Source organism: Balaenoptera physalus, assembly GCF_965194825.1.
Source record: "Balaenoptera physalus genome assembly, chromosome: 1".
NCBI classification, from domain to species: domain Eukaryota; kingdom Metazoa; phylum Chordata; class Mammalia; order Artiodactyla; family Balaenopteridae; genus Balaenoptera; species Balaenoptera physalus.
The window spans coordinates 163,617,455-163,631,350 of NC_138882.1; the positions used below are offsets into that span (position 1 = coordinate 163,617,455).

The window sequence follows — 13,896 nt, forward strand, 5'->3', positions numbered from 1 at the left end:
ACCAGGAAGGAAGGGATTTGGTCTCAGCTTGTGTGTGGCTGAGGCATTTTCCAAGATGACCCAGAGCATCCAGGTTATTCCCTCCACCGCCAGGAATGGGTATCATATGATGGCACCAGGTGGCCTTAGAAGCTGACAAACCCTCTGCCAGGTAAGCACTGGCAAGAGCAGTGAAGCAGCAGCAGACAGGCTAATCCAAAAGATCCTGGTGGGGGCAGACATTTCCCCAGGATAAATGGTGGGCTTGTATCTTACCTGTAAAGGAAGGCTTCCATTGGTGACAGGACCCATAGCCAGTTGTCCTGGTTAACAGACCTCTGTCATGCTGTTCATGAGGTTACAACCAACTAAAGTCAAGTGGATGAGAAGAAATGTGTCCTTTGCCCCTTTGCACACCCTCTCTGATAAGCACCTCAAACTCAGCTCATCCCAAACTGGTCACCCCCTGCCCCTAACCTGTTCCTTCAGGGTCCCCTATCTCAGTAACTAGTTCTACCATCTAGCCGGTACCCAGGCCTGAAATCTGCATCATCTTTAACTCCTTCTGCCTTCACCCCTTCTTGCTAATTCATCTCCAACCCTGTCAACCACCTTTTCACTAATTTGTTTAGCAAATATTCATTCATTCTGTGAGCGCTGTTGTCTCAAGTAGAATGTAAACTCTGTGAAGCAGGGGATTTTGTCCTGTTCCCTGCTGTACCCTCAGAGCCTACAACAATGTATGGTATTTAGCAGGGACTTAATACATATTAGCTAAATGCATGATTGTATTATTTAGGATAATATCCATTTGCTTTATTATGGCACACAGGCCTTTACACCTGGCCCGTCTTCCTCTCTAGCCACATTTCTCACTCTGACTTCTCATAATCCCCCAAATGCCCCATGTTCTCATGGTTTTGTACCTCTGTCCCTGGAATACCACCCCCTTGTCCTTCCTTGTCTAGCCAATTCCTACTCCTCTTTCAAAACTTGATCATGTCTTCCAGTAATCCTCTCCTCACCCCAACTGCCAGCTGGGTTAGGCATTTCTGGTTTTGTGCTTATTTACATCATAGCAATTATGGTGAATTTTTCATATCATTATTAACAATTATCATTATTAACCAGTTATTGAGCTCTTATTATTATCAGCTATTGTGCTAAACACCCTGCAAACATGATCTCATTCTACCCTTAAGACAGCCCTGCAAAGCAGGTATTATCCCCATTTGTCATGTTAAAAAATGAAATCTCTCTCAACCCCACTTCTCCCTATGGCTACCATCCCATACTTTTTGCTCCCTTTTATGGGAATAAAAGGTTGTATAATCTGGCTTCTAGCTAGACATCTAGTAGACATCTCAATTTTAACATGAGGGAAATGTTAAAATGCTCTGCCCCTCCAAAATTCCTCCCTTGTCCCCCTTTCCCCATCTCAGTTACTGGCAACACCATCCCTTCTGTTACTTAAGCTAAATATGCTGGAGGCATTCTCTACTCCACTTTCTTTCTTGCACCTCACCTCTGATCCATCAGCAAATCCTGTTGGCTCAGCCTTCAAAATATTTCCAGAATCCAACCACTTCCCATCACTTCCCTGACTACCACCCCAGGTTCCATTTTTACTTCTTGCTGGAAGTATTTTTTTTAAAATATTTATTTATTTATTTGGTTGCATGGGGTCTTAGTTGCAGCAGACGGGCTCCTTAGTTGCAGCACGTGGGCTCCTTAGTTGTGGCACGTGAACTCTTAGTTGTGGGATGCACGTGGGATCTAGTTCCCTGACCAGGGATCGAACTTGGGCCTCCTGCCCTTGGGAGCGCAGAGTCTTATCCAGTGTGCCACCAGGGAAGTCCCTTGTGGAAGTATTGCAAGAGCCTCCCAACTAGTACCCTGCTTGTACCCTTGCTCCTCAACATAGCAGCCAGTGATCCTGTTAAAACTTAGACCATGTCACTCCCTGGCCCAAAACCCTCCAATGACTTCCACTGTAGTCTAATAAAAGCCTGAGTCCCTCCAATGGCCACAAGACCCTGTAAATCTGCTGCATCCCTACCCCTCAGACTTTATCTCCCACCATTTCTTCCTAGAACACCCCACCCCAGCCTCTCTGGCCTTCTGGTGCTTCTCAAACAGCAGGCCTGCTCCCACATCAAGACCTTTACACTTGCTGTTCGCTCTTCCTGGAATGCTCTTTCCCCAAACACCTGCAGAGATCACCCACTCACTTTCTCCAGGTCTTTGTTCAAACATTACCTTCAGTGACACCTTTTATCAACTCCCCTCCTCCCCCAACCCCACAAACACCTCAGGCCCTCCTTTTTCTCTAAGACATGTATCACCATTTGATATCTGTTTTGTGTATTCTGACCATCTATTTCCCACACTAGAATGTAAACTCCACGAGGTGGGGATTTTCTATCGTTTACTTACTAACGTGTTCCCCAGCACCTGGAGCAGAGCTTGGTACAGCGTGTGGGCACAGTATTTGCTGACTAAATGACAGATGGAGAAATAAAGGCTCAGTCAAGTTCCTTACCCGAGGTCTTCATAGTAAGTGGTGTGTTGCATTCTAGAGCCCTGCCCCGGATCTTAACCCTAAGTTATGCTTCCCTGTTTGTTAATCATCAGGCAGAGAGCCAGAGAGGGGCTCTGACCTGAAGGCACAGGTTATTTGTTAACTGAGATGCAGCTTCATCCTGCTCGCTGGGTAAGAACAGTCCTGGTTTCACAGGTTTTTAGAACACATGGAGGTACCTTCCTATCTGTCTCTGGTCATATTGTTTGGGAAACCCTCCTCCCTGGAAACTACGCTGGATAATAAGAGAAGAGCCAGAGGTTTCCCTATCCATATTGTCGGAATAGGGCTATACCATCCCACTATGGATTATTCCTGCTTTTCCACCAAACTGTACATAGCCTGACACAAGAGTTATTTGCTCACATCATCATGATCTTGAATCAGGAGTTTCTGGAAAGAAGTTCTCTGTACTTTTCTTTGTATAGCATCTATGACAGAACTGAAGGCCCTCAAGGCAAGCTTTCTGCTAAGGTAAAGCTTTTCTGCAAATGACAATAGAAAACTCAAAACAGTCAAAGCTACATAAAGTATATATGTACAAACGAATCCAAAAGATTGATGACAAAGACCAAGTGGAAGAAGGAGTCCTCAGGGAGGGGAAATACCACATAAAGGATTAGGGGTGAGCGTGAGAATATACAGGTAAAGGGCAAGCTGGAACCATCATTGATACTAAAGTCGTTGATTTAATCCCAGCTCCTATCCTAAACAGAGGTAGCATTTACTAGTAGCTCTCAGACTTCAGCAAAGAGCCAAGTCAGATAAAGGCAGTATGTACACACAACAAGGACTCCGCCTTAGATTCAGAGATAAACCCTGCTGAGGTCATGCCATTTTATCTGAGGCCTTGATCTACTTCATTCTGCCCCGTGCACATCCACCAAATATTAGGGTGCAGAGTGCCACCTCTTTCCCTCCTTGGCTGACCTCTTTACTCCTTCCCCTGATTGGTCAATACCTCAGGAACCTACCAGTATCCTCTGGCCATCCCTACGCCTCCCATAAACTGTAGGTGACCAGTTCAAAACAATCACATATTAAAAAGCTAGTTACTGGGACTTCCCTGGTGATCCAGTGGTTAAGACTCTGCGCTTCCACTGCAAGGGGCACAGGTTTGATTCCTGGTCAGGGAACTAAGATTCTGCATGGCATGGGGTATGGCACCCCCCCCCCCAAAAAAAGCTAGTTACTGCTGCCACACGAAAGGAAGACCAAAAAGGCACCTGGAGCAGACCAAACAGGCCCAAGACAATGAGAGGTTATGGGAATGGGGAAGGAATGATTCTGAATGACACTTCTGAGGAAACATCAGCAAGAACCAGTGACACTCTGGGGTGGAGCAGGAGAAAGGCACTGAAGAGGACTCCAAGTGAGGTGCAGTGATGGTCCTGCTGCCACTCGGCACTCAGGCCGTTCCTTCACACTACTCTTCACGTAGTGGGTTGGCCAAAAGGTTCATTCTGTTTTTTCCGTAAGATGGCTCTAGTAGCACTTAGTTGTCTTTAACTTCATTCAAAACAATTTTGTTAGATTGTATGTGACAGGGCTGCAGCCCTGTCATATCAGCGTGCATTTAAAAAAAGACTTATCAAAGTTGGTGAATTTTTATGTAGCCATTTTAATATTGAAGATGGAAGAAAAAAAGCAACATTTTCAGCATATTATGCTTTATTATTTCAAGAAAGGTAAAAACGCAACCGAAATGCAAAAAAAAGATTTGTGCAGTGTATGGAGAAGGTGCTGTGACTGATCGAACGTGTCAAAAGTGGTTTGCGAGGTTTCGTGCTGGAGATTTCTCGCTGGACGACGCTCCACAGTCAGGTAGACCAGTTGAAGTTGATAGCGATCAAATCAAGACATTCATTGAGAACAATCAACGTTATACCACGTGGGAGATAGCCGACCTACTCAAAATACCCAAATCAAGCACTGAAAATCATTTGCACCAGCTTGGTTATGTTAATCGCTTTGATATTTGGGCTCCAAGTAAGTTAAGCGAAATAAAACTTCTTGACCATATTTCCACATGCGATTCTCTACTTAAATGTAATGAAAAGTTCCATTTTTAAAACAAATTGTGACGGGCGATGAAAAGTGGATACTGTACAACAGTGTGGAATGGAAGAGCAAGCGAAATGAACCACCACCAACCACACCAAAGGCCGGTCTTCAGCCAAAGAAGGTGATGTTGTGTATATGGTGGGATTGGAAGGGAGTCCTCTATTATGAGCTCCTTTCAGAAAACCAAACGATTAATTCCAACAAGTACTGCTCCCAATTAGACCAACTGAAAGCAGCACTCAATAAGAAAAGTGCCCAGAATTAGTCAACAGAAAACGCATCATCTTCCATCAGGATAATGCAAGGCCGTGTGTTTCCTTGATGACCAGGCAAAACTGTTATAGCTTGGATGGGAAGTTCTGATTCATCCACCGTATTCACCAGACATTGCACCTTCAGATTTCCATTTATTTTGGTCTTTACAAAATTCTCTTAATGGAAAAAATTTCAATTCCCTGGAAGACTGTAAAAGGCACCTGGAACAGTTCTTTGCTCAAAAAGATAAAACGTTTTGGGAAGACGGAATTATGAAGTTGCCTGAAAAATGGCAGAAGGTAGTGGAACAAAAGGGCGAATACAGTGTTCAATAAAGTTCTTGGTGAAAGTGAAAAATGTGTCTTTTATTTTTACTTAAAAACCGAAGGCACTTTTTGGCCAACCCAGTACTAGCACTTGGTTCCTCTAGGGTAATAAACATATATCTACTAGGTAACAAATGACAGACAAATTTTGTCAAATTAAAGACAAAGAACATCAATATGCATTGGCAATTTTTAATGTTTCACTTGTGCAGAGCTGAAATTTGTATTTAAAGGCACGGAAGGAAGGAAAGGCAGTTATCACAGCATGAGTTCACAGATGAAAGGTGCTGGATCAAATCATAGCACTGTTCCTCTTTAGCCTTAGGAAAATAAATAATGCGGTACTAAACTAGATGTTTATTTTTATTGTATTTCCATGTAAAGACATCACCCAAATATCAGCTGAGCAAAAGACTTTCTGGCCAGATACCAAGCACGCACAGTTGATCCCACTTTGGAATAAATGCCCAGAAGATACACATCACCAGTGGGTGGGAGCTCTAGGCACAAAGTTGGGTCTCATTCAGAAAGTGGACAGAGATTTGAATCAGTCAAACATGCAGCTTCAAAAACTGGAAATCTTTCATGACATTTATTTTGAAAATAAAAATTGTCTGCATATCAAGAACTATAATTTTCTAAAATGGAATCAGGCCTGATTAAATAGCACTTATGACCTACTGATAAAAATTAGAAAAATAAAAACGGAAACTCTTCTGTCCTTGAAAGAGATAGAAAATTATATTTTTTCCTGTAACATCATAGAAGAATCATCAGTATTTCAATCTTATATCTCTTAAAATGTCATTTCTTCTTCTTTCCACATTCTCCCACTTTTAAAATAGCAAAGCCTGTTCAACATGGCAATTTCTAATAAGTAAAAGGATGCACTGTTTATTGAATACAAGAGTATGAATGAGAAAAAGCTGAATGTTTAGAAAAATACTCGTTTACCCCTAATGGGATCATACCCACCAGGTGGAAAGAAAGAGAAAGACTTTCTTAAAAACAAAACCAAAACCCAGTGATTTAAAACATTCTGCACATAATTTCTAATTTCAAAGCATTATTAGAAACTCCTGATCAGTGTATAGCAAGAGAGGGAACAGAGAAATTTGATAGAACAGGAGAGAGCATATTTCTAACTACTTTCATTTACAAAACATCAGCCTTACCAATTATTATCTTTCTTCCTTATTTAAAACACTGATTAGCCAGCTTAAATCATAACAGCATGAAAGTAAAAATAAGTCTCAACTTAGGTATGAGCACAGTGATTCAGGACCACTGTTTCTGCCTTACAGAGAGGATTCAGAGGTGGTGTTCCCTTTTAAACATATGCCCCCAAACCCCTTATATGCAGGTTCCATATAAGCATGTAAATAAAACAAGTTCTGTATTTTCTCAAGTAATTTTACAAGTTGATGGTAAACTAGATTTTAAAGATAAAACTATGCCTTTAAAAACATGAAGCCTCAAAATTTCATCCAGTGTTTTCTTTAAGAAATGGATTATTAAAATCATTTTTGAAATGAGATATTAAATGTATTTAAATCTTGGCTTTTCCATACTTAATAATTTTTCTTAAAAAAAAAAAACGTTTAAAAACATCAAGAGCCAGAACATGCTGCCAGGACAGAAATAATCAGAAATGTCTTCAGTTGCAGACCTTGGGCAACTCAGTCCTGTTTTGAATTTTTCAAAGCCTGAAGTCTCTCTAGTAGTGGAGGATGAGAATAATGCCACATAGAAAACAACCAGTCAGAAACAGGGAAACCCAAGTTATCTTTGTTTAGTTTGATTAAAGCAGAATATAAGTCTTTAGCCTTCCCAAGTTTCTTGGCAAATGCATCAGCTTGAAATTCAAATCTGCGGCTTAGGACTGTTAGGCAAAAAGAAAGAACCTGAAAAAGTAAACAAAAGTGTTTTAACCACTGCTCCCCTCTTTGTTGTCACTAAAGTTTTCATGAGCCAAAACTGTAGAGGAAGTTTGGCTCAGGATAAGAGAAACAGCAGGCCAAAAGAAAGATCACTCATATTTAGGGGACCTAGGGTGGGGGAATTATTAAAAATTGAGCCTTTTCCCCCCAAGCCAACAGACCAGAAACAGATATACATCCAAAGGAATGTCAGTCTTAACAAAGAAATACTAATATTTGAGAACCTGCCATGTGCTGGACACTGAATTGACACTTTAACATATTCTCCAACAATCCTACAAGGTAATTATTCTTACTCCTGTTTTACGGATGAGGAAGGTGTATCTCAGAGAGGTGAGATAACTTGCTTGTAGTCACACTGCTAGAAGGTGGCAGTGCTGAAATTCTTGATGATTCCAAAGCCCATGGACACTACCTTCCTCAGATACAGGTAAAATGTGGTGATTTATATTCAGACTCTTTTTTTTCTATTTTAAAAAAATTCTTGCTCACTTATCCACCTTTAAATGATAACTGAGAACATTTTAATATATATATGTGTGTGTACATGCACACACACATATATATATACTATAGCCACTAATGACAATCTCAAAATAGAATTTTCTAAAGTGTTCTGAGCTATGGTAGCTTCATCAGAATAAATGTTCAGTCCCTGAAGGTGACAACTATGAAGAGGACAAATTTCATCCGAAAATATAAATTTTGAGGGAAAAGTAATTTATTTGCATATTGAAGTATTACAGGTTGAATGACATGATGTCTATTTCTTACCTTAAAATATGTCAGCCAAAAAAAAAAAAAGTTTAAAAAGTCTCTCCTCTGTACCTCTTATTGCCACTAGCAGATAAAGAGTTTCAACATAAATTCTGGGAGTTCCTGATACCTTCTTAGATATGTTCAAAGCTAATATCTGAATTCTACCTGAAATTTCTTTCCAAATCTTGAATGTACTTTTTGGGACAGAATCATTAACTAGTATCTATCTATCTATCTATCTATCTATCTATCTATCTATCTATCTATCTATCTATCTATCTATCTATCATCTCCTGATTTCAAGTGTCCCAGGCTAACTGTTCCTTGAATCTCACTGTAAGACATAAATAGAAACATAAGCAGATACTAACCTATACCTACCTACTCTGCTGTAGGTTTCCAAGCTCTTCTTGATGGGGCAATTTCCCCATTTTCCAGGAAAATATGTCTTTCCTATCATGACCTCTTAAATGCTGACATTAAACATAAGATTTTCTGTTTAAATATTTAGTGTTTTTGAAATGAATCTCCTGGGCTCACCAAGGTTTTTAAAAGTTGCTAATATCTCACATTTCAAATTACTCTAATACCCTACATTTACTTAGACATTTTTTGAAGTGAACTCAACTACTCAATATAAGGAGACAAAGACAAAAACTGAGAGGCCAAATTAGATGCCCAAAGGAGAACCACTAATGTTACTGGTGCCTTACTTATAAGAGGACAATTATACTCAGTCAGAATCTAGTAACTTTTACTTAATGAGTTTGATTATCTGATTTCCCAGTCTATGATTGGTTGAAGAAGAAAATTATAAACAGATAATGACCATAACAGAAAGTTACACTGGTATTAGCAAGGATTATCAGCCTGACAGTGAGTGAAGAGATAAGAAAATTAGTTAAACAAATAAATAAACAAACAAACAGCATAACTGCTTAAAGAGCAAAGCAGTCTGGGGCATTTCATACACATAGCTCAGTGTCCTTAAGGCATTCCTGAATTGTGACTGAAGACAGAAATGACAATTACCACTATAAGGTGTTCTATAACCTCTTTAAGAAGTAACAGTCTGTATACAGCATTTTATAAATATTCTCAGCAAAAGGTAAAATAAGAAATTAAAACATTTAGAGTTTAAAGATAATAAATCTCAGTTCTCTGGAAAATGAATGTAGATTCTGTGGACAGCACTATACAAACATGATCTATTCCTCTCCATTTTTCTTTGCTGGTGCCTTACACCCCAGCCCACCCCCACCTTTTACGGAGAAAGTTAAAACCTTAACTCTACAACCTGTCCCAAGAAAGAATTCTTCTGAATGGAGACATCTCAAGATCCCCGATACTATTTCTTGGCTTAATGTGGAAGCCTAATCAATTAGTATCAGGACATGTTGCCATCACTGGATTTATTCATATACAGTCTCATTAATCTATGTCTTATCACATATACAGAGTCCCCCTACTGAGTGGTTCTTAAACTACACTTATCATAAAACACCCAATTCTGATTCAGAGGGTCTGGGGTGGGATGCTAAGGCTATTATGAATCAGGTGGTCAGGGAATGCAATCAGAGGAACACTGTCATACAGCCTCCCTTATCCAGTCATACTTACACTCAATTATTATTTGCTTTGTCCCCTCACACACAGAAGATTTTCACCCAAGCACTGGTGAATATGTGGTCTAGGACATAGCATTCCAATAGTTAATCTCCATCTACCAAGTCTCTAGGTACCTGTTATATCAAGGTTTTCACCACTAAAGTCTAATGCTCCACTTTTTTTTTTTCCCTAACAGTATGCAAGCACTTATTATTTGGGATTGGGTTTTTCTGCTACTTTCTTATACTAGCTAGTATATCAAGGGACTAAAACTTTGTTTCATCTGCTTGTTAAAACTATAGTTTTGTTTTGTTTTTTCACTACCCTAAAGGTTCTAGATTTGAAATAGACAAGGGTATATGTGAGATAATTTTAAAGAGTATACGTTACCTCATTATAAGGTGAAAAAATAAACTGGAAGATGATCAATAGTCCAATTAGAGTGGGTTGGCTGTCATAAAAACCAAATGCAACAAAAAGCTCCTTTCGACCAATTAATACAGCAAACAAGAAAAAACACAGGAAAGAATTCATCTAGAAAGAAGGATACAAAATTTCTAAGTTATTTCTAAGCTGATTTCACTGTGGGATCAGTAGAACAAGACATCATGATGTGATTTTAAGAATGATGTTAGAGTAATAACAGAAAAAGTTATTTAGGTAGTTTTATAGTTTTACTTTTATTCTAGAAGGAGAGAGGGCCTGAGTTGAGGATATATATACTAATTCATTGTTAGTGGACAAATAATGTTTCAACTGGATGATTAGGGCCTTGGAGAAAACTAGTGGATGGCTAACAAGAAGATCTGGAAAGAGGTATGTGGTAAAACTTCCAAAATTAGCCCAGAGTATGATAATACTCAGGTCTAACGTGAATGTTCACCAAAAGCGTTCCATGGTAGAGGAGGCCCTCTCAGTGATCAGGTGGAGAAGATACCTGCTCTGGGGATGTTAGCCAGCTTCTTTCCCTAGCCACTCTAGGACTTGGTCAAGGGCTCATGAACAGAGTGGCTATGGTGATAGGGATGGAGTCAATGCATTAATCAACAACACAGACATCCCCCCACTGGCTCTTGCTGAGTGTCCAATTTTTCAGAAGAGGCAATCAACCCCAGCCCTGATGAGGTACCTCAGGGACCAGCCCACCACCCTCATGGTAGGCTGATTCTATTGGACCCCTTCCTTCATGAAAGGAGCAGTGATTTTCCTTATTAAACTGAATAACTTACATTAAACTTGGATTTGGACTTATTTAATGTCTTACTCACTGCCATGTATCCGTACAACATAGCTTCCAGCCAAGGAATTCATTTTTATACCTATAGATGTAAGGCAGCAGGAAGGTACGTACAGGGGTACACAAGTCTTCCCATATAATCCATCACCCAGAACCAGATGGCCTTTTAGAAAGGTACAAAGACCCATTTAAGACTCAGTTGCGGCCATATATGCTCTGAATCAGTCAACAAAACACAGTGCTACTTCACTTAGAGCCTTAAAACTGTGGTCACTCTGTTGGTTTAGTGGTATTAATACCCAGAAGAGGAGTATTACAGAAATTATTATCTTCTTTATATTTACTACCTTTTCCAGTTTTTTTTCGATGGGTATATAATGACTTTTTTAAAAGAGAAAAAATGTTCTTTAAAAAGTATTTTAATGCCCAAGTTGTCTGGGCTCACTCCTTTTGATCTTCACAGCTCCTTAGCTGAGCGACTCAGGAGGTGGCGATGATGATGATGATGATAGCAACAATAAATACTTATATAGTACTTACCATATTCCAGGTACTACTCCAAACTCTTTACATGTATTAACTCATTTAATTCTTACATCAGTCCTATGAGATATCATCACTCAATAAGGGACTGGAGACAGAGAGAGGCTCAGGAACTTGCCTGAGGTCACACAGGTAGTAAGTCAGGGAGCCGTGATGTGAAGCCTGGCTACAGAGTCTGTCTTAACCTCTCTACTATATGAACTCTCATGCCTGCTATATTTATAATTTGACTATCCTGCCATAAAAAGAGAATTGTCACTCCAAACTTACCTGGCTAATAATGATATTTTTGACTGTGTGTCCCAACTTCCAGTGCCCAAGTTCATGGCCTAGCACAGCAAGCACTTCCTCATTTTTACATCCTTGTTTCTTATTCTGAATTGAAGAACAAATTGAAAATAAATTATCAACAAACTTCAAAAAGTTTATACATTTTAACACAGAAAGAGCCCTTCTTAGATTCTAACTTAAGAAAACAATCGGACTTTTGTACAGAACTGTTCATTCACTTAACAAAACATTCCCTGAACCACTCCACATTAAACACCGGGTTAAGCTAGAACACAGAATCATGAACAAGACAGACATATTCTGACTTCATGAGTCTACTTTAGATTAGAAAAAGTATAAATCTTTATCAATAGGACAAGAGTTAAATAAATCATGACACAGTCATGTGACAGCCGTATTATAAACCCATTAGAAATTTTGCTTTCAAAGATTATGTTGCAATATGGGAAACTGCTCATGATAGTGCCAAATAACATTTATGTTATACATCCACTAGATGTATATACACTAGATGTTTTCAAAGATTACGTTCTGACATGGGAAAATGGTTCATTAGGTGAAGAAAGCAGGAAACAAAACCAAAAATATATAGTATGATTCCAATTATGAAAAAATGCAAATGTGTATGTAAAAATACACAAATATAGAAAACAGACTGAAAGTATATCAAAATGTCAACAAAAGTTTTTCTATATGGTAGAATTACAGTGATGTTTATTTCATATCTTTCCTATTTTCCAAATTATCTACTAATAAGCACGTATCACTTATGACCTCCAAAAACACCAGGAAATGCTATTTAAAAAACTGAGACTTCCAAGCTAAGATGGCAGAGGGAACATTCACAACTAATTTTATTCCCTCTAAAAACTCCAGTAAAACTACAATCAAGAGTTGTTTTTTTTTAAGATATAAACCCACAAGGATAGGGAAAACAGGTGAGGTAGCAATAGCAACAACATTTTGGAAGCAGGAAAGCAGACAAATGATAATGGACTAGGCAGGCCAAAGAAAGTTACATCATAAGCTAGCAGTGGAGAAAAGAGAACCAGCCTGATTTACACTGGCTGAGAACACTGATTAACACTGAGAATCTTTAAAGGGCTCGAGAACAAACAGTACCAGGTAATTCTGGAACTGGGGAACAGGAGGTGGTGGCTGAAATAAGAATTGAGAGCTGTTTGAGAAATGGTTAAAGCTCCAGATTCCTTCTCCAACTCCACACCAAAAGGCAATTGCTCCTCCCTCGTTCTGGCAAAAGCCTGAAAGCTCATTCTCCCTGGATAGGGCAAAAGAAAAGGACACTTCAACTGGGAGTTCGACATAGTTGAGGGCCTGGGTACACTAGCAACAGACCATGTATTTGCTTACCTAATGGTATGGTACACTGAACACTGAGAACTCCCTCTCCCAAACTAGTCCTCTCCCCATACCTGGCTCCCAGATAACTACCCACCAGGCAAAAGATTAGAAGAGTACTCCCTGGGAACTGACCATTCTACCAGGAAAGACCTGAAGATACTAACAGCAGGTATTCCTCAACTACAAGCACACCCAAGCCAAGCTACAGTGAAGCTCAAAGTTGATAAGCCTTATCTATAGGCTCAGAGATTCCAATCAGGTTTTCAGTTCCATTCCTTTACTAAGGAGTACAGGAACAAGGATTATCAGGTATACAAGGTAAGCTGTTAAGATGGAAGACCAGATACAGAAAAAATGCAGTACGGAAGAAACAGAAATTATAGAAGGAGAAAATTCAGAGATAAGATATTACATTCGTGGAAAAACAGAGGATACTGTAAAAATGGGAAATTCAGAGAAAAATAAATCTTGAAAATTAAAGCTTAATAGAATGATTGGAAGGACTTCCCTGGTGGCACAGTGGTTAAGAATCCGCCTGCCAGCGCAGGGGACACGGATTCGAGCCCTAGTCTGGGAAGATCCCACATGCTGCGGAGCAACTAAGCCTGTGCACCACAACTAATGAGCCTGCACTCTAGAGCCCGCGAGCCACAACTACTGAAGCCCACGCGCCTAGAGCCTGTGCTCCGCAACAAGAGAAGCCACCACAATAAGAAGCCCGCGCACAGCAAGGAAGACCCAATGCAACCAAAAATAAATAAATAAATTTATAAAAAAAAAAAAGATTGGGAGATGATGGAATCTCCCAGAAAATAGAAGAAATAAAGAAATGGAAAAGCAGGGGAGAAAAGCTAAGAAAGTTCAATATAAGGAAGCCAACATTCAAATAATAGGAACTCTGAAAAGAGAGAATAAAAAAATGGAGAGGAGAAAATCATCAACAAAACAATT

The 13,896-nt window shown here is 39.5% G+C and overlaps 1 protein-coding gene across 1 annotated transcript in view; it reads right to left on the reverse strand.

Moving 5' to 3' along the window:
• Positions 1 to 4,161: 4,161 nt before the first annotated feature.
• Positions 4,162 to 13,896, reverse strand: part of ZMPSTE24 (zinc metallopeptidase STE24) — a 50,461-nt gene continuing 40,726 nt past the window's right edge. The window contains exons 8-10 of the mRNA XM_082443956.1: positions 11,563 to 11,667; positions 9,903 to 10,046; positions 4,162 to 7,109 (exon numbers count right to left, since the gene is read on the reverse strand). Coding sequence (XP_082300082.1) covers positions 6,885 to 7,109; positions 9,903 to 10,046; positions 11,563 to 11,667 — 474 coding nt within the window. The 3' untranslated portion in view covers positions 4,162 to 6,884. The remainder of the gene's footprint in view (positions 7,110 to 9,902; positions 10,047 to 11,562; positions 11,668 to 13,896) is intronic.